The 20,740-nt window shown below is 42.2% G+C and overlaps 1 protein-coding gene across 1 annotated transcript in view; it reads left to right on the forward strand.

Annotated features, from left to right (window-relative positions):
* The window catches only part of MYO3A (myosin IIIA), a gene marked incomplete at both ends in the record, with an annotated part of 141,405 nt that overhangs the window by 54,771 nt on the left and 65,894 nt on the right, over nt 1-20,740 (forward strand). Inside the window, 10 exons of the mRNA XM_083379040.1 lie at nt 3,972-4,071; nt 8,481-8,597; nt 9,499-9,603; nt 9,945-10,028; nt 11,751-11,953; nt 12,638-12,736; nt 12,885-12,999; nt 17,575-17,701; nt 18,819-19,029; nt 19,696-19,843. Of these exons, the coding sequence (XP_083235166.1) occupies nt 3,972-4,071; nt 8,481-8,597; nt 9,499-9,603; nt 9,945-10,028; nt 11,751-11,953; nt 12,638-12,736; nt 12,885-12,999; nt 17,575-17,701; nt 18,819-19,029; nt 19,696-19,843 (1,309 nt within the window). The remainder of the gene's footprint in view (nt 1-3,971; nt 4,072-8,480; nt 8,598-9,498; nt 9,604-9,944; nt 10,029-11,750; nt 11,954-12,637; nt 12,737-12,884; nt 13,000-17,574; nt 17,702-18,818; nt 19,030-19,695; nt 19,844-20,740) is intronic.

Genomic DNA, 20,740 nt, shown 5'->3' on the forward strand with positions numbered 1-20,740 from the left:
CACCTTCCCAAGCTTGCAGTGCGTGGACCACTCCCGCCATATCTGTGCCGGCCAGGTGGAGGGTTCCCCAGGGGTTTCCTTGCCTCCCGAACTGTCCGACTTTGCTGATGTGTTCAGCGAGTCAGAGGCGGATCAATTACCCCCGCACAGGCCCTATGACTGCTCCATTGACTTAGTCCCAGATGCGCCTCTCCCAGTGGGGCGTTTGTACTCCATGTCGGAGCCCGAGTTGGCTGCATTGCGGGACTTCCTGGAGAAGAATTTGGCTCGCGGTTTCATCCGGCCCTCGTCCTCGTCCAGTGTCTGCACCCGTGCTCTTCGTCAAAAAGAAGTCGGGCGAATTACGGCTTTGCTGCGACTACCGGAAACTCAACGCCATCACGGTGCGCAACCGTTACCCGCTGCCCCTCATCCCCGAGCTCTTGGACCGACTCCGGGAGGCTAAGATCTTCATGAAACGACCTGCGTGGAGCTTACAACCTCGTCAGAGTTCGGCCGGGTGATGAGTGGAAGACGGCGTTTGGTACTCGCTATGGACATTTCGAGTACACGGTGATGCCGTTTGGCCTGACCAACGCCCCCGCTGTGTTTCAGCATTTTATGAATGACATCTTTCGGGATTTGTTGGACCAGTTTGTCGTGATCTACCTGGACGACATCCTGATCTACTCCCCATCGCGTGAAGTGCATCATCAGCATCTCCGTCAGGTCCTGCAGCGCCTCCGAGAACATCGGCTGTTTGCCAAGTTGGAGAAGTGCCAGTTCTACCAGGTGACCATCGATTTCCTGGGTCACCACATTTCTCCTGAGGACATCGCCATGGAGCCGAGTAAGGTGGAGTCGTTGCAGAGTTGGCAACCCCCGCGTCGCGTGAAGGATGTTCAGCGACTTCTTGGATTTGCCAACTACTATCGAACATTCATCCCTGGCTTTGCTGCCTTGACAGCCCCCCTCACCCGGCTCCTGCAGAAGAAGACTCGGTTCCAGTGGAACGCACCCGAACAACAGGCGTTCCAGGCTTTGAAGGAAGCCTTCATGAAGGAGCCCATCTTGAAGCATCCTGACCCGCAACGGCCGTTTGTCGTGGAGGCGGACGCCTCCGACATAGCCATTGGGGCCGTGTTACTCCAGGCAACGACGCCCAGCGGTACCCTTTTCCCTTGCGCGTATCACTCTCGGAAATTGAACCCCTCGGAGCGCAACTATACCATCTGGGAGAAGGAGCTGCTGGCCATCAAGGCGGCGTTCGAGGCTTGGAGACATCATCTGGAGGGGGCGCGGCATCAAATCTAGGTCCGGACGGACCATAAGAATCTGGAAAGCCTGCAGACCGCTCGGAATTTGAACCAACACCAGATCCGGTGGTCTCTTTTCTTTGCGAGGTTTGACTTCCGGGTTCGGTACATACCAAGCGGGCACAATCAGAGAGCGGATGCTCTGTCCAGGAAGCCCGAATATACCCGAGTGGAAGACAAGCTTCTGCCCAGGACAGTGATCCCCGTCGAGTCTTTTGCTGCGGTGCGGGAGCCGGTTGATATACGGGCTCGGATCCGGGAGGCGCAGCAGCAGGAGGCGTGGGTGGCTCAGCGGAAGGAGGAGGTGGGGCCAGTTTCGCCTTGGACGGTCATGGATGGACTCTTGTATTATCGTGACCGGCTCTATGTTCCGGGAGGGCCACTCAGGGGTCTCGTCCTCAGCCAGTGTCATGATAACCCGGCAGCGGGGCATTTTGGCCTGTTCAAGACTCTGAACCTGGTCTCCCGTACCTTTTGGTGGCCCCGAGTCCGACACGACGTCCAGTCTTATGTCACCTCCTGCATCCCATGCAGGCAGGCCAAGTCAGCGACAGGGGCCCCGCCTGGATTACTGCAGCCTTTGCCAACACCCAAGAGACCCTGGGGGGCTGTGTCCATGGACTTTCTGACGGATTTACCCCCATCCTCCAGCTTCACGACAGTGTTTGTGGTGGTGGACATGCTGACCAAGATGGCGCACTTCATCCCCTGTCGCGGCTTACCATCAGCTCGCGCCACTAGTCGTATGTTTATCCAACAGGTGTTTCGGCTGCACGGCCTCCCCGATAGAGTCGTCTCCAATAGGGGGGCCCAGTTTACAGCCCGCTTCTGGCAGGAGTTGATGCGTGCGTTGGACATCAAGGTTTGCCTCTCGTCCGCGCATCATCCTCAAACTGACGGGGGTACCGAGAAGGTCATCGGTATCCTGGAACAGTATCTGCGCTGCTACGTCAACCTGCAGCAGGACAATTGGGTGGACTATCTGGCCATAGCCGAGTTTGCCTTTAACAACTCGCAGCACACCTCCACGCAGATGACACCGTTCTTGGCCAATGTGGGTTATCACCCCCGGTTTTTCCCCCTTTCTCCCGTGGACTCACCGGAGCCGGCAGCGAACGACTTCATGGCAGAGTTACAGGCGATCCATCGATTGGTGCGACGGCAGCTGGAGAAGGCCAAGGCCGATTACAAGAGGTTTGCTGATCGGTCAAGACGGGATACGCCTCCACTATCGGTGGGGGATCGGGTCTGGCTGTCCACCAGGAACCTACCATCCACACGGCCGGCAAGGAAGTTGGATCACCGTTACCTAGGACCGTTCCCAGTCGAGGCTGTCATCAATCCGGTCGCCTATCATTTAACTCTGCCACGTTCTCTGCGCGTGCACCCCGTCTTCCACCAGTCTCTGTTGGTCCCCGAGCAACCGGCTTGTCCACTCTGCCAAGCGGAACCTCCCCCATCAGGACCTCGTGATGGAGGCAGCACCCCCGAGTACGAGGTCGCCAGCATCAGGGATTCCCGTTGGCTGAAAGGTCGTTTCCAGTACCTGATCGAGTGGAAGGGATACGGACCGGAGGACTTCACTTGGGAAGACGCGACCGCCGTTCATGCCCCTGCGTTGGTGACTGCTTTTCACGAACAATTCCCATCCCGACCGCATCCGGATCGGCAGCCCCGGGGGAAGGGCCCTGCGGTGCGGGATAGTGTTGTGATTCAGGGTCAGCCTGTGGGTCCGGCAGCCGGGTCGGATGTCTCGGATGACTCAGACGAAGGGGAGGAGGAGGGTGTTGAAGACGAACTTGCTGATGATGGCTTGGAGGCTTCGCAGAGCCCTCAGCCAGGCCCCTCTTCTCAGCTGCGCGAGCCCGACAGTGCAGATGAAGAGGACCCACAGCTGGCCCTGTTCAAGGACGCCCGACGCAGGAGGCAGACCAGTAGAAGCAAGCAGAGAAAGGCTGTGGGACTCCTCGGAAGGAGGCACAGGGAGGCCACGCCCTGAACAATAATAAAGGGAGTGTTTGGGGAAGGGCTGGTTGCTGAAAGCAACCGCTCCGTTTGAGGATCAAAGTTCCGGTATCTTGTTTCTTGTTCTGTTGTTTGTTTGTGAATTAAACTTGGCAGACGTTTTCCAGCCTCAGACGTTCCAGCCTCTGCCGTTTGTACAGGGGTTGCCTTTCTGCAAGACCGGTAGCAGGCTGGTACAGAACAGTGGCATAATCCTAAGCTCATTCTAAGGACTATAAAAAATTAAATTCTTGTAGCCTAAACCCATATCAGTGTCCATCTCTGTAAACTATAAGAAGAGTCATAGGTGAATTTCTGTAACAGTTTTAGTAAAAAAAATAAGTATTCATCTCACTATATTCTGCCCATAACAGTAAGTCAAATGTAACTGCTATGACGACCGAAAATTTGATTAACCACAGTAAGTGGGGGTGAACTCTTAATTCAGCTCCTTGAAATGGGGCCATCTGCTCCTGAAATGTAAAAAAAACCTAAAAATAATTCTTATGTCCATATGAAAATAATATCTTCATAAGAAATTTGGAGATCTAAATCTATGTTTGCCAAAGTATTCCTTTACTTTTGTAGTCCTAAGCAGCTCAAGTCAAAATAATATTCAATTTTTTTTGTTCATGCTGTCAAACACATCTTTCCATATTTGTTTTCTTACAGAGTTGAACATATTCATTCCAATAAAGAGAATGTGACTAGGTCTCCAACTGCTAATCAGGAGGAGGTGGATGATCTGGCAACCTTGGAAATATTAGATGAGGTAAGATATTTTAAGGGACGCGGTGGCTCAGTGGGTTAGGACGCTGAGCTTGTCGATCAGAAGGTCGGCAGTTTGGCGTGTCGAATCCCGAGTGCCGTGTAACAGAGTGAGCGCCTGTTACTCGTCCCAGCTTCTGCCAACCTAGCAGTTCAAAAGCACATAAAAATGCAAGTAGAAAAATAGGGACCACTATGGTGGATAGGTAACAGCGTTCTGTGCGCCTTTGGCGTCTAGTCATGCCGGCCACATGACCACAGAGACGTCCTCAGACAAGCGCTGGTTTTTCAGCTTTGAAACGGAGATGAGCACCGGCCCCTAGAGTTGGAAACGACTAGCACACATGTGCGGGGGAACCTTTACCTTTACCTTTTAAGATATTTTTATTTTGTAGGAATGTTTTAAATTGGAATGATATGCATGCTTGGAACAAATAATCACCTTTTAACTGTTTTGTACAGTGTGTCTTCTTTCAAGCTATCTGCTTTTTGCTGTACTTAAATTGCGTTAGATAGTATTGAGGACAAGTCATTTAATATTAGAACTAATATACAAACTAAAACAAGTGACTTCCACACTTCATAGAACTTCATTTTAATTTGTCTATTAGGAAATATACAATGATAAATAGTATTTCTTCAAATGTACAACGGTACATTACTTCACCCCTTCATGGATTACTGCCTTGTCGTGGCGAAGGGGCTTGCGTAATTCAATGAAGCTATGAGCTATGCCGTGCAGGTCCACCCAAGACAGACAGGTCATAGCAGAGAGTTCTGAAAAAACGTGATCCACTGGAGAAGGAAATGGCAACCCACTCCAGTATCTTTGCCATGAAAACCCTATGGACAGTACCAAAAGGCAAAACGATATGACGCTGGAAGATGAGCCCCTCAGGTCGGAAGGCGTCCAATATGCTACTGGGGAAGAGCAGAGGGCTAGTACTAGTAGCGCAGAAAGAATGAAGCGACTGGGCCAAAGCCGAAAGGACGCTCAGCTGTGGATATGTCTGGTGGTGAAAGGAAAGTCCGATGCTGTAAAGATTTTTTCTCCATAGGAACCTGGAATGTAAGATCCATGAATCAAGGAAAGCTGGACGTGGTCAAACAAGAGATGACAAGACTGAACATCGACATCTTAGGTATCAGCGAACTAAAATGGACAGGAATGGGTGAATTTAATTCAGATGACCATCAGGTATACTACTGCGGACAAGAATCCCTCAGAAGAAATGGAGTAGCCTTCATAGTCAATAAATGAGTAGGAAAAGCAATACTGGGATACAATCCTCAAAATGACAGAATGATCTCAGTTCAAATCCAAGGCAAACCATTCAATATCACAGTAGTCCACGTCTATGCCCCAACCAGCGGTGCTGAAGAGGATGAAATTGACCAGTTCTATGAAGCCCTACAGCACCTTATAGAATTAACACCAAAAAATGATGTCCTTATCATCATGGGGGATTGGAATGCTAAAGTAGGAAGCCAAAAGATAACCGGAATAACAGGCAAGTTTGGCCTTGGAGTACAAAATGAAGCAGGGCACAGGCTGACAGAATTTTATCAAGAGAATACGATGGTCATAGCAAACACTCTTTTCCAACAACCCAAGAGACGGCTCTACACATGGACATCACCAGACAGTCAACACAGAAATCAGATTGACTATGTGCTCTGCAGCCAAATATGGAGAAGCTCTATACAGTCAGTAAAAACAAGACCAGGAGCTGACTGTGGCTCAGACCATGAGCTTCTCGTTGCAAAGTTTAGGCTTAAACTGAAGAAAGTAGGAAAAAGCGCTAGGCCAGTCAGGTATGAATTAAATCATATCCCTGATGAATATACAGTAGAGGTGACAAGTAGATTTAAGGAATTAGATCTGATAGACAGGGTGCCTGAAGAACTATGGACAGTGGTTCGCAACATTGTACAAGAGGTGGCAACCAAAACCATCCCAAAGAAAAAGAAATGCAAGAAAGCAAAATGGCTGTCTGAGGAAGCTTTGCAAATAGCTGAGGAAAGGAGGGAAGCAAAAGGCAAGAGAGAAAAAGAAAGATACACCCAATTGAATGCAGAATTCCAGAGAATAGCTAGAAGAGATAAGAATGCCTTCTTAAATGAACAGTGCAAAGAAATAGAAGAAAACAATAGAACAGGGAGGACCAGAGATCTTTTCAAGAAAATTGGAGAGATGGAGGGAACGTTCAATGCAAAAATGGACATGATAAAGGGCCAAAATGGCAGGGACCTAACAGAGGCAGAAGAGATTAAGAAGAGGTGGCAAAATTACACAGAAGAACTATACAAGAATGAGCTTAATGTTCCTGATAATCACAATGAGGTGGTCACTGACCTCGAGCCAGACATCCTAGAATGTGAAGTGAAGTGGGCCTTAGAAAAGCTGAGCAACAACAAAGCTAGTGGAGGTGACAGTATTCCAGCTGAGCTATTCAAAATCTTAAAAGACGATGCACTAAAAGTGCTACACTCAATTTGCCAGCAAATTTGGAAAACAACAGTGGCCACAGGATTGGAAAAGATCAGTTTACATTCCAATTCCAAAGAAAGGCAGTGCCAAAGAATGTTTAAACTATCACACCATTGCACTCATTTCTCATGCTAGTAAAGTTATGCTTAAAATCCTACAAGCTATACTCCAGCAGTATGTGGATCGAGAACTACCAGAAGTACAGGCAGGATTTTGAAGATGCAGAGGAACTAGAGATCAAATTGCCAACATACGCTGGATCATGGAGAAAGCTAGAGAGTTCCAGAAAAACATCTACTTCTGCTTCATTGACTATGCTAAACCCTTTGATTGTGTGGATCATAACAAACTGTGGCAAGTTCTTAAAGAGATGGGAGTACCAGACCATCTAATTTGTCTCTTGAGAAACCTATATGTGGGCCAAGAAGCAACAGTGAGAACTGGTCACGGAACCACTGATTGGTTCAAAATTGGGAAAGGAGTCCAGCAAGGCTGTATACTGTCACCTTGCCTATTTAACTTATACACAGAGCACATCATGAGAAAGGCAGGCTAGATGAATCAAAAGTTGGAATAAAGATTGCTGGAACAAATATCAACAACCTAAGATATGCAGATGCTACCACTCTAATGGCAGAAAGTGAAGAGGAACTGAAGAGTCTCTTGTTGCGAGTGAAGAAGGAGAGTGCAAAAGTTGGGTTGAAACTAAACATTAAGAAAACCAAGATCATGGCATCCGGCCCTCTCAATTTCTGGCAAATAGATGGGGAAGAAATGGAGGTAGTGACAGATTTTATTTTCCTGGGCTCCAAGATCACTGCAGATGGGGACTGTAGCCAAGAAATTAAAAGACACTTGCTCCTGGGGAGGAAAGCCATGGCAAATCTAGACAACACACTAAAAAGCAGAGACATCACCCTGTCAACAAAAGTGCGTATAGTCAAGGCTATGGTCTTCCCAGTTGCAATGTATGGCAGTGAAAGTTGGACCATAAGAAAGGCTGAGCGCCGAAGAATTGAGGCCTTTGAACTATGGTGCTGGAGAAGAGTCCTGCGAGTCTCTTGGACTGCAAGGCGATCAAACTGGTCAGTCCTAGAGGAGATTAACCCTGACTGCTCTTTAGAAGGCCAGATCCTGAAGTTGAAACTCAAATACTTTGGGCACCTAATGAGAAGGAAGGACTCACTGGAGAAGAGCCTAATTCTGGGAAAATTGAGGGCAAGGGAAGGGGACGACAGAGAGTTAGGTGGCTGGAGTCACTGAAGCCATAGGCGTGAGCTTAAATGGACTCCAGAAAATGGTAGAGGACAGGAAGGCCTGGAGGAACGTTGTCCATGGGGTCTCATTGGGTCGGACACGACTTCACAACTAACAACAACAACCAGAAATGATAAAGTGGGGGGAGCCACTTTTCACAAGATTTGGAGCCATAAAAATCTCATATTTGTGAAGTTATACTAAGATCAAACTCTCACTTCATATTGCAATGATATGAGTCCTTAAAGTATAGTAATCTGATTTGAATCAGCCATATATTTGTATGTTAAATGTCTCATAAGATTCAATCCTTGATATCTCAAATGTTTCAAAAATAATAAGTTAGGAAGATTTTTGGATCACCACTGCCACAGCACAGAATGTGGATAAGGAAGGAGTTATATTTCATTAGTAGATCAGAAGCTTGACAATCTGAAGTCTCCCGGAGTCAGTTCTTGAGATTTTGTTCTACTGATTGATTGCTGATTATGGACATATGGATCCAAGAGTTTATCATGCAGGTAAAATTCAAAATTAAGAATGCTGGTTTCATAGCTAAAGAAATCTAATATATTTTCTTTTTAACCTCTCTTCAGTTAGGTACTCCTTTTAAAAAAGGAAACATAACTAGCTTTTTTCTTCCTCTTTCTTTCAATTTCAAACAGAATACAATAACAGAGCAACTTGAGAAGAGCTACTCTCGAGGTCAAATCTACACTTATGTGGGAGACATCCTCATTGCAGTCAACCCTTTTCAGAAGTTAGATATTTACTCTACAAAGGTATGAAAAATAGTTTGTTTAAGGCAGACATGTCAAACACAAGGCCCGGGGGCTGGATCCGGCCCGCGAAGTGGTTTCATGTGGCCCGTGAAGCCATCCTGGAAACAGTGAGGGAACGGCCCCCACTGCCTTGGCCCTGGCCTAGAGACCCTCCTTCTGCCAGAGACCCTCAGATCTGTCCCACTCCTGCCCAGGCCCCCATAGGCACCCTTGATGCAAACGATGTAGAGCTGGCCACCCCCACCCAGTAGGCCATACGCACTCTAGCCATGCCCACCCAGTAGGCCACGCCCACCCTGGCCATACCCACCTGGTCTCCTGAGGGAACCGCAATGCTGATGCGGCCCTCAATGAAATTGAGTTTGACACCCCTGGTTTAAGGGGACCGTTGGAAAGGTCAGAATTTGCATCTTAAAAGGAAAATCTTCTTGCTTACTATATATACTATATATACCTTACAGCTATCATGGCTTGTTTCTATGTCCACAGAAATTTCCTTGGGGTGTTTGCTTAGTTTGTTAGAAGCAGTAACTGAGTTAAAAAGAGGATGAAGGTGCCAAGGCACATGTGTGCAAAGGTCTCATTTCCTATTCTTCACTATAGAAATAGTTGAAGAGGAAATAGAGAAAATAAAACAAAAAAAATACATCTGAGCATTATAATTAAACAAATTAAACAGATTAGGTAATGAACTCATAAGTGGGTATGCTCAGAAGGCCAGGAAAAGAAATACTTTGTCCCAAGAGTCAGGTTTGCCAGGCTTTTAAAAATGTGACATGTTGTAGTAAATATTTCTCATTGGAATCATATTTTGATTTATCAGGTTTGTTTTTACCAGTATCTTTGTTTTATGTGGCATAAAACAATAGAATACATAATATTTACCTTTTCTTTCCATCAGCATTCCAGATTGTACATCGGGGCTAAACGGACTCACAACCCTCCACATATTTTTGCTATGGCTGATACTGCATATCAATCAATGGTCATCTATGGGTCAGATCAGGTAATTCTAATAATTCCTGTATAAATGTGCAGCAGCAATTAAATCCAATTAAATTCAAAGCAGAAAAAAAGAGTATTGGAAAAAGCATAGGCCAGTGTTTCTTAGTCTTGGCAATTTTAAGATATGAAGGAATTCTGGGAGTTCTTAAAGATGCCAAGGTTGAGAAACACTAACATAGGCATCGTGCAATCTGTGCCCAATCTCCCTCTAAAGCATTCTTTTTTTTCTTTTCCTTTGGAGTCAAATAATTATAGATCCCTAGTTCCAAGGCCAAACCTAATACCCATTTTGATTGCATAGACATTAATTATAACAAAAATATCCCTGGTTTTTAATTTCAGTGTATTGTCATTTCTGGAGAAAGTGGTGCTGGGAAGACTCAAAGTTCTCATCTGCTAGTTCAACAGTTGACAGTCCTTGGAAAGGTAAGGTAAATTTTAAAAACTTTTGGGGTGGGGTTCACTTTTGTTAGGATACTAATGTTGAGAGTCCTGTATTTGATAAGACTATGTACCAATCTTTGATAGGAAGTCTTATGTATCTGAGTAATTGGACTAGACCTGATATTTCTTACTGTGTAAACCAATTAGCTAGGTACAACAATGAACCAACTGTTAGACACTGGCAAGCAGCTAAACAAGTATTAAGGTATTTGAAGCAGACTATTCACTACTCGTTATATTTAGAGCCAAATCGTGAGTTAATCCTCACTGCATATGCAGATGCGAGTTTTGCCTCTGATACAAGCACTCGTAAATCTACCTCAGGGTTGGCTGTAATGTTGGGTGATTCTTTGATTGGATGGAAGTCCATTAGACAAAAACACATAAGCTTATCTACAATGTAGGCTGAATTTTCATGTCTATTAGTGTTATCTACAGAACTGCTAGTGTACAAACAATTATTGTTAGATATGGGTTTAAATGTAAATGATCCATTCATTGTATATGAGGACAATCAAGCTGCGATACAAATGGCAAACTATGCTGCAGTAAGAACAAGATCCAAACATACTGATCTTCGTTATTTAAATGTGAGACAACGTGTCAAAGATAAATTAATACAGCTAGAGTATTGTTCATCTGATGTAAATATTGCAGACCATTTTACGAAGGTACAAAGTGCTGTGAAACACAATGCTAATTGTGAAAGAATGTGCATAAGATTGTAAGGGTTATATATTATTCTACCCAAAGGGGAGAATGTTAGGCATATGGTGTTAGCCTACAATGTTGGGTTGAAAATATATTAACCATGATGTTATGTCTTTAAGATGTTAATTGGCCAATGGGTGTGTAAGTGTTCTCATGGCCATAAGAGGGAGCTAGTAACGTAGCTTCTTTCTCTCTCTGAATTCACTGCTCTCTACTATTACTGTTTTTGCTCTGTTACTGTGATAAACCTGAACTGTGTATTGATCTCTGGACCGGTAAGAAGACTTTGTATTTTGGATTACTCCTTGGACTGTTGCTATTGTGTATGACCTGGACTGTTTATTTTTGACTGTGCATTTTTGTTTTTACACCACCTTAAAGTAAACTATTTTTGCTTTTAAAACTCAGTGTACTCTTGTGTTTACTGTGTGACTCTTACTGCTCTCAGTACCCTTTCTTGTCTGTGCAACTCTTTGGTAGCACAAGGAGACCTCTGCACAACAAATCCTTAACAATTTTATCTCTCAAACAGTTTTTATCTTAAATGATCTCTACTTATTCTTTAATAGGCTGGGAAATTAGGAACTCTAATACACATATTTGTCAAAAGTAAAATTGGGTGGAGATGGGTTCAAATAAATGTGTTCCCATCAGGGAATTAAGATGTGAACCAGCAATTACCTACAATATCACAATTAAACTAACAAGTACATACCAGTTATTTGTGGCATGATAATGATAATTAAATAAAATTTGTCCAAACAAAGTTCCTTATATTAGGAAAAACAAACCACACACCTTTCTAGCATTAAAGATCTACTTTGGGTAATGAAACATCTGCAAAAAAAACAATGAAGCTCTGAGAGCATCAAGGACTCCACAATTCAGCTCTGAGCTACAGATATTTTCTTCTATTGATAAAACATGTGTCTTGTACATATCCTGAGAAGATGAGTTTTTAAATAGTTTCTAATTTTAAAAATATTTACTTAGGCTAATAACAGGACTCTTCAAGGAAAAATTATCCAAGTAAACAATCTGTTGGAAGCCTTTGGAAATGCAGCCACTATTATTAATGATAATTCTAGCAGATTTGGGAAATATCTGGAAATGAAATTCACTTCTGAAGGAACTGTTGTAAGCGCTCAGATTTCAGAATATCTTCTAGAAAAGTCTAGAGTCATATGTCAAGCTGGGTAAGTGAAAGGAAAGGAGCATTTTACCAAAAAGGAAAGCAGGGATTTTTAGAATGAAGTTTCGGTTCAAATAAAAACAATGTGTGGTAGAGATGAATTCAGGTTGTATGGGCATGGGGTGAGATTTTATGCAGCATTTGCATAAAAAAGGTGACATGCATTAATATAATTCAGGAATTATGTATTCATGTTATAAATTTTATATAATCCAATAAACATGCAGTGAATACACTATGTAAATATAGTCGTGGGTGAATCAGTAAATGTGGGCTTGGCATAAATAACAGACAAATTAGATTGACCATTCATCCTAAACTGCCTGATTCACTTTTTTTTTTGCTAAAGGGGAATCACTAAAACACACAAAAGGAATAAATTAGAAAATAATGTTTCTAATTTAGCAAGACTATAAAATAGGCAAGAGATTACTTTTCTCAACTTTAATCTGCTTCCGGGACAGGTCTGTTCTTATATTTTATCAGTTTGTAACCACTTAGCTTTAATCCCTTCCTAAAGTATGTAATGGCTTTGAGAATAAACGTTAATATTTAGAAAGTGAAATAAATTTTAATGTTTAAAATGCAATATGAATTTCAAAATCAGAAAAAACAGATAAAAATAGGAATTCTTAGATTTTATTTTAGTAGCTACAACATTGTAATTTGTTTACTTGCTTTGTTTCAGTGGGGAGAAGAATTTTCATATTTTCTATTACATCTATGCTGGATTGGCAGAAAAGAAAAGATTACCTCATTATAAATTGCCAGAAAATGAACTCCCAAGGTAAAAAAACAACTTTGTATTTTCTTGCTGTAGTTCGCTAAATTCTCAAATAAATATATTTTCAAGTTAATTTAAATTGAAAAGATCAAATGCCTTGTATTAATTTTCCATGTGAAAATTTTCACTTTTCCCCCCACCATTTAATTAGTTATCTACAAAATGAACTTCTGACACCAGTGCAAGAGGTCCTGAACAATAATTGTTACAAATCCAAGTTTGCATCAGTTGAGCAGTGCTTTAAAGTGATTGGCTTTACAATGGAGGTAGGTAATTGCTGGAAATATTTAATTGGAATATTTAACTGGAAATATTTAATTGGCTGGAAATAAGGCTGGCATTCTGACAAATTAGCCATCAATAGATATACAAATATGAACAATATCTACATACTATGTTAAAGAGACAATAAACAAAAGTGTCGGGCCGAGCACGCCCGACATTCGGACGGGCCGCGGCCGCGGGGTGACTCATCGCGCCGCCAGACTCGCACAGGGCGCTCCGTTAGGCCCCGAAGACTCCCGCCGGCGCCCGTCACCTCCGGGGGGGCCAGGACGGCGTTCGGCCCTCCCCAGCTCTCTGGCGACCGCGGCAACCCACCAAGCCCCGGAGCCTTCCGCCGGCGCCCGTCGACCCGCGGTAACCCACCAGGCCCCAAGACCTCCCGCCGTCGGCCGTCGACTCGCAGCAACCCACCGGGCCCCAAAACCACCAGCCGTCGCCCGTCGCGTCCTGGAGAGCCGGGACTGCACGCGGCCCCTCCCAGCGACCCGGTCACCACACGGAGCGACTCACCGAGCCGCGGAGTCGTTCACAGGCTCCCTCGCCTCTCCTCCATGCTGCCGGGATCCGGAGACGGTTGGCCACGCCCACGCCATTCCGACGGATCGGGGAATGGGCCAGCAAGAGGAACGGTGCAGCAGCGGGCCGCCTCCCAGCTGGGGAGGCCGCGGACCAGCCAGTCGGGCTACAGGAACTGCTTACGGGCCGGGAAGGGGCCGTGCGAAGGACTGGGTGGTGGCTGCCCGGCGTTTGAGCCGCAGGACAGGAATGGGTGCTTGGGCGGATCAGGGCGTGACAGAGACAACCGGCGGGTCGGGAGGGGGTTTGGCGAGCAGCTCACGGCGGTCTGGGGTGGTGAGGGGAATGGAGAGTCATGGCAGGAACCTGGGGGAAAAGAGGGAGGCTTAGGCTGGGGGGTAACTTACCGATTGCGTTGGTGGTGGGACGGGAGCCAAAAGGAGGGGACCATGGGAGGCGGGGTTTAAGTAGGGTGGGGGCGTGGTGGTGCAAAGTAGGGTGTGGTGGTGGGAGTCGGCCTTGCCGGCTATTTAACCAGCGTTGACTGTGCTGTAAAGTCAACGCTGACTTCATTTGTCTTTGAGCGAACGTTTATGTGGATAATAAACACGGCTTAGAAGAACCAGCTCCCGTTCCGGTTTCACTCCTTGGGTGCTTCGTCGGACGGGGTCTGAAAAAAAGACCAAAAGCCCTCCCCACCAGCAGTCAATACCCAGATGTGCATAGATTAACTCCAAGATTAACATCAGCCCAACAATCAAGATGTAAACAATATGCCAATCAAGGAACTACCAAACAAGCTAACAGCCCAACCAAAGAACCTCCAGGACCGCTCCTACCAACACTGACAGAATATACAGATAAACTGAGAGCAAACTGATGATGTTTGTTTGTTTAGGTAATGAAACATCTGCAAGAAAACAACCAAGCATTAAGGATTCCTCAGATATATTTGTGATTTTAAAAAGTTAAGCATTATAATGCCAAAATGAACATTTTTTATTATTGGGACCTCTATAGCAAACTTGAGATTTCATTAAAATGGCAAAACATGTAATATCAGAACACAAGCTCCATACCACCTCTTAAGTAGAAAAGGAGCAAAGTTTGGGTCATGATGCCTATCACTGCATTTGCCCCCCATGGAAGCCCATGAAAGCAGAAGAGCCGCAAGAACTAAAAGTGTATGAACATAAGAGCCAGTAAGATGGGAAGGTTCCATTGTTGGAGAAGATAAATCATTCAGGTTTTAGTTCAACAGCTGCCAAGGATGCTGATTGGATGACTGTAAGCCAATCATTCTTTGTCTGTGCAAGCAGTTTCACAGGGCTGTTTTTGTGGGGGGAAAGGGAGAAGAAAATAATTTGTTTGCTACCTTTAGCTTTTAGAGGAAAGATTAAATAAAATCCAAACAAATAATAAATATTAGAGTGCAACCATTTATTTATTTATATTATCCTGTCTTTGGGACATGATGACTCAGCAGTTAAATATGCTGAACGTGTCAGCTGGAAAGCTGACAACCCAGGTTCAAAACCCAAGAGCCGTGCAACGGGGTGAGCTGCTGTTATTCACCCAGCTCTTGCCCACCTAGCAATTTGAAAGCATATAAATGTGAGTAGATAAATAGGTAACAATTTGGTGGGAAGGTAATAGCATTCTGTATGCTTTGGCTTATAGTCATGCTGGCCACATGACCATGGAAGTATCTTCAGCAATGCTAGGTCCCTTGGTTAAGAAATGGAGATGAGTGCTGTCCCCTAGAGTTGGAAACTATTGGACAGGGTAATTTTTTGCCTATCATGCCTTTATTATTTTTATCAATAACTCAAGGTGGCAAACCCACACCATATTCCTTCCTCCTTCTATTTCCCTCATTACAATAAACCTGTTGAGAAAGAATGAGTCATCCAGCTGATTTTCATGCCTAAGGTGCGACTGGAACTCACAATCTCCTAATTTCTAGCCTGGTGCCTTAACCACTAGACCTGACTATTGATATTGCTGAATACCAGGCCTGATATCCATTTTTTGGCCTCAATTATTTGGTCGGGTTATTTTAGGAATTTCAACCCCAGTATATCAAGAAGGAAAGAGATAATAGAATTTTGCATATTGGCCTTGGAAATATGCTGGGGTCACTGAATAAAACACATTGGTAGGAACCTTTCCTGATCATGGTTTTTCAAGGATGTTGGAACTTGCAGAGTTTTCTAGGAATATCTATGCTTAGAAATAGATATTGACACATGGCTAGTGAACAAAGGTTATGTTTCCTATGTGTATCACTTTTTGTGGTTTCTTACTCAATTACCCACTATTTAACCAAGAAAAGAATGAACAACTGAGCAATAATTATTGCAAGTGTGATAGCTGAAGGTACTTGATCACCAGCTCTTTCCAGGACAAGCAAGCTCCTGAGAAGAAAGGTAATGAAGAGGGTAAGACCTCTTTATTTAGCTCTCCAAGACATGAAAGTGGGACCTAACTAAATAAATCTTGCAGTTATAAAGCAGATGTAAAATCAAGTCTAATTGACTATTTTGGTCTAATTATATTTAACACTGTTGAAATCCATTGGGCGAAATACAAAATCTCAAAAAATCAATAAAAATCTTTTCAGACTCTTAATCTTATAGTGTTTAAGATCACCTTTATTTATCAACTAGTTGCCTCAAGAATTTAGAATTGTATAATTTTAATACTATAATTTTAATTATATCATTTTGGCATTAATTCACATTAGCTTTGGAGAAATAAGAAGGTGGGATAAGCAATCTTTGCCTTATTTTTACACTTCAAGTTCTGTTTTTATTTTCCCATTTACAAAAGGCTGGGTTGTTTAACTTACCCTCCTCATGAATTCTTAAGAGATTTGCAAATATAATGTCTCCATTGATAGCCCCCCCCCCACTTCAACTAGGTGAAGGTAAACAGAAATGCCCAGTACCATAAATATGACATCTGCAAAAATGTAACCATCAAATCCAAAATTCTGTATTTAGAAAACATCCTATATAGATTACAACGTAGACAAAATAATCTGACTATTTAGGGAAAACATTTTGTTTTTCACTGGAAAGCAGTGTGTTCCACTAATAAATACATTTAAAAGCTAGATGTCACTTTGCATCATAAAATCAGACTAATGTGGCAAACCCAATTAAAAGTGGGGGGTGGGAGCAGAGAGAATGCTGCTGAAAATAAATGGCATTCATATCATACAAATTAGATTGAGCCATGTTTAATGTAATAGGGGACTTGCCCAAAGATGTCAGCTGAAATATATGTTTTACTGTGAGATGACCAAAATTGGCATAATAATTTCAGTCAATCCCAGAATAATTGAGAAAATAAATACAATGGCTAAACGGCTATTTTATTTAAACACCCACTGTATATTGCACAGTGCAAAAAAAACCAAAAATACACTGGGTTCCCATGATGAGTTAAGGTATAACAAAACACATTGTTATGCTTAATAGTAGTACTTAGGCATGATGCAAATTTGGGCTAGATTAAAATTTACATACAATTTAAAAAAACAAATAACTTTCTCCTTTACTTGTCATTTACTGTTGCAGCATCAAGAACTAGCTTTCAGTACACAAAAATCCAATTATAGAATAAAACAAAGAGACTGAAATCAATTTTCTTTTGTGGGTTTATTTCAGGCAAATCAACTAAATATAGTGTATTATTATAAGCATGAGTAATGGCAAGGTGCAGAATTATATTGTAGTTCAAAATAGCCAGAAAGAGCCTGGGTGGGAATTGCAGTCCAACATAAAGTGAGGACTAAGATAGAGATGTGTCAAAAAGCCATCCTATTAATTTTAACTCTGAAGATTTACCTGGATAACATTTTTAATGTTCCAATGACATCCTTGCGGTTAAGATTAAGGTGAAGTGAAAGACATGCAGCTATTAGAGAATGCTGATTTTTCACGAAGCACAAAATCAATATTTTAACTGATTATATTCCCTGTTCTGCCTGTTTTAAGAATGAATTTGAATGCTTTTGTACACTTATTTTTCAGGAACTAGAGTGTGTATACTGTGTACTTGCTGCCATTTTAAATCTGGGTAACATTGAATTTTCATCAGAGGTAACAGAGTACATGATTGACAAGAGCATAATTTCCAATCCAATGCCTCTGGAGAATTGTGAGTTACTCTAATCTATAAAATAGACTGGCAATGTGTTTCTTATAGTTCAGGAGGGCTTGCTTTCAGGGAAGTCTGCATATCAAGCACAGATAATTTGGAGCCTCCAAATATTTTCATTTTTAACTCTTATGATCTTCGCCAAAATGTTCGGTGTTCAGAGATTGCAGCATTTGAAGCAAAAGCTGAAGAATGCCAGTTTCTTATATCTAACCTATATGATTACAACCTTATTCAGCTGTCTTGTTCATTATGAATTCTGAAGCAATCTGAACATGGCAGAATACTATTGATAAAATTCTTCAAGACCTCCAATATTATTGACCTTGTCAACAAATGGGAGCCTGGTTTGACTGAATTAATCTTGTGGATGCCTAAAAGTGTAACAAGATTTCCCCTGATGACATTCAACCTCAATTTTTCTGTTGAGATATTATGCCTAATAACGTTAGTGTAGCCATTTAGAACAGTGTCAAGTATACTTAAGAGAAAACTTCAAATCCTAGTGAAAAGCTTGTATGGCATTGCATTGTCAAATCATAAAAGATTTGATGTAGGATAGGCAAGATGTAAACCCAGGGCTGAAATAGCAGGCAATCACTGCAGACATTTTAATAAGTAGTGTAATTCTTTCATTGCAGTTTTCTGCTTAAAAGAAGTATTAAAAACAAGGAAAGACAGGCCAAAAGGAGAAGAAAAGTTATGTCAATAAAGACATACTCAATCCTCATTAGGTTAAAATACTTTTCTATTTCTGCAGATCTTAGGGTCTTGCTGAGATCTTTCTCATGTGGGGTGGTGAGTGCCTTTTGGCTACAGTATATAAAAATTAGTATTCCAGGGAACTAAAATTGTTGTTAACATATTGGGTTAATTTTGCTCTGTTTATTATTGATTCATATTTGTTTGTACTTTCTGTGGGGCAATTTTCTTTTCATTTGAAAAACTCTCTTCCTTATAATATTGAATAAGAATAGGAAGCACAAGTAATATTCAGACCCTGAGATTACCGAAGAGTGCCTTAGGAGAGGTATTTATATAAAACTAAGTAACAGACCTGAACTTTCTGAACAGACCTGCGGAAATATGGAAGTAACACCATTTATTTGATTTCTAGCTTCTTCCTTGTTATTTATCCAAGCAAATAAGTTGCGAGAAGCCCTAACCTCTCATTGTGTGGTTACCCGAGGGGAAACAATTATACGACCCAACACAGTGGAAAAAGCTATTGATGTGAGAGATGCTACAGCCAAAGCATTGTATGGGTGGCTCTTTAGTTGGATAGTCAATCATATTAATGTCCTGCTCAAACCAACTACAGGTTTAAGGTGAGATTCCCTCTACCCCTCTGTGAATTGAGATGACTGAGTATCAGTATGGAAGGTCCTCTGTCTGATAAAGGGACAGGCGTAGTCATTTTCTTCCATGCAAAGTCTTTCAAAAGTTCCAATGTATTTATGTAAAAATATTAAACACATGCATATTGTTACTATTTTTCCCTTCTTTTTTCTTTTCTATTTATTTTGTTTAAATTTTGTTTATTTTTTTTTAATTTTGTTTATTTTTTTTAAATTTTTGTATTTCTTGTTTTAATTCCCTGTAAACCACCCTGAGTCCTTCGGGAAAGGGCAATATACAAATCCAATTAAATAATTAATTAATTAAATAAATAAATAAATAAATAAAACCCAAAACAAAAAATGGAAAATAATATAAGTTTTTCACCTGATATACAAATACTTATGTGTCCTATGTGCTTTGTCCAAGAGCATTGATAACAGAACAATTGTTTCTGTAATCCCTTTGCTTTCAGAAATTAATTCTTGCAGCTGGGATATTTAGCATTTGATGAACAGCCCTTCCAGAACTTTGGACATTAGACTCTACTAGTTTCTGCCTACCATAATTCCTAAGTATTTTAAACGAAAGCTTTCTGTGAAGCTGAAGTGAAATAAATGAGACTAAAATGTAATACAAAGCTTTTATATTTTCAGTGGAAGCGATAAAGGACTAAACATTGGAATTCTTGATATCTTTGGTTTTGAAAACTTCAAGAAAAATTCTTTTGAGCAGCTCTGTATCAACATTGCCAATGAACAGATTCAGTTTTACTTCAACCAGAATATCTTTGCATGGGAACAGGTAGGCATGGTTACATGGATATGCAGGCCAGCGTACTTTTCTCCATTTGTGATGTTCTAGGAGCTATTGAAGGACTTGGGAACACAGTTCATGCTGCTGAGGAAAATTTTAGTTGAGGATCCCATATCCTAATGAAGGTTGGGGTATGGTTCTCATAAGCCAGATGAGCTTTAAAAACAAAAACAACTTTTCAGTTTCAAAATAGCAAAAGAGAGAGAAAAAAATGTTTGCCAAAAATAGATTAAAAGTTAGGAGGGTAGTGCTCCTTCTTAAAAGTGTATAAGGAAGAGGAAGTCCCAGCAGTGATGTCAAGATGAATAGTTTTCATTTACTATTGAGCAACTAGTCAGTGGCACTGTGGCTCACAATCTGCAACTCGGGGAGCAAATGAGAGAAAGGGGTCTAACAATGCCCAGGCCATAACCATGCTCAGCCAGATAGGTTGAACATGCTGTAACCTGAGCATGCTATCAGCAATGTGTGGCTGTGAACGTGGAAAAAGTGGGATGGTCAGGCAAGAGGAGCACAGACTGTTCCTTAATAAGTAGAAATTGGGCAAATGGTATAGTGTTAAGCAGGCAGAAAAAGAAATCAAAAGAAAGAAAGAACTTGATACTTTCTGAATTCATATATTTTTATCTAGCAAAGGTAATATTGGCTTCCTTGGAGAGAGCAAAAAATAGAATTGGAAGAAGGGTGTATGTTTGCGTGTGTGTTCTGTGCACAATTCTTTGATTACTTTCCACAAGTTAAATGTCTGTCTGAAAATGCATTAAGCTTCTCATTTAGAGTATCCAGGCAACGGAATGAAGTGATAATAGGTTTGGTGCAATTGCAATTTTGTTTTGATGTGGAATAAGGCATACAGTATAATTTATGGTTCAAGAGCAAAAATAA

This window comes from Vipera ursinii, assembly GCF_947247035.1.
Source record: "Vipera ursinii genome assembly, chromosome: Z".
In the NCBI taxonomy this organism is placed as follows: Eukaryota; Metazoa; Chordata; class Lepidosauria; order Squamata; family Viperidae; genus Vipera; species Vipera ursinii.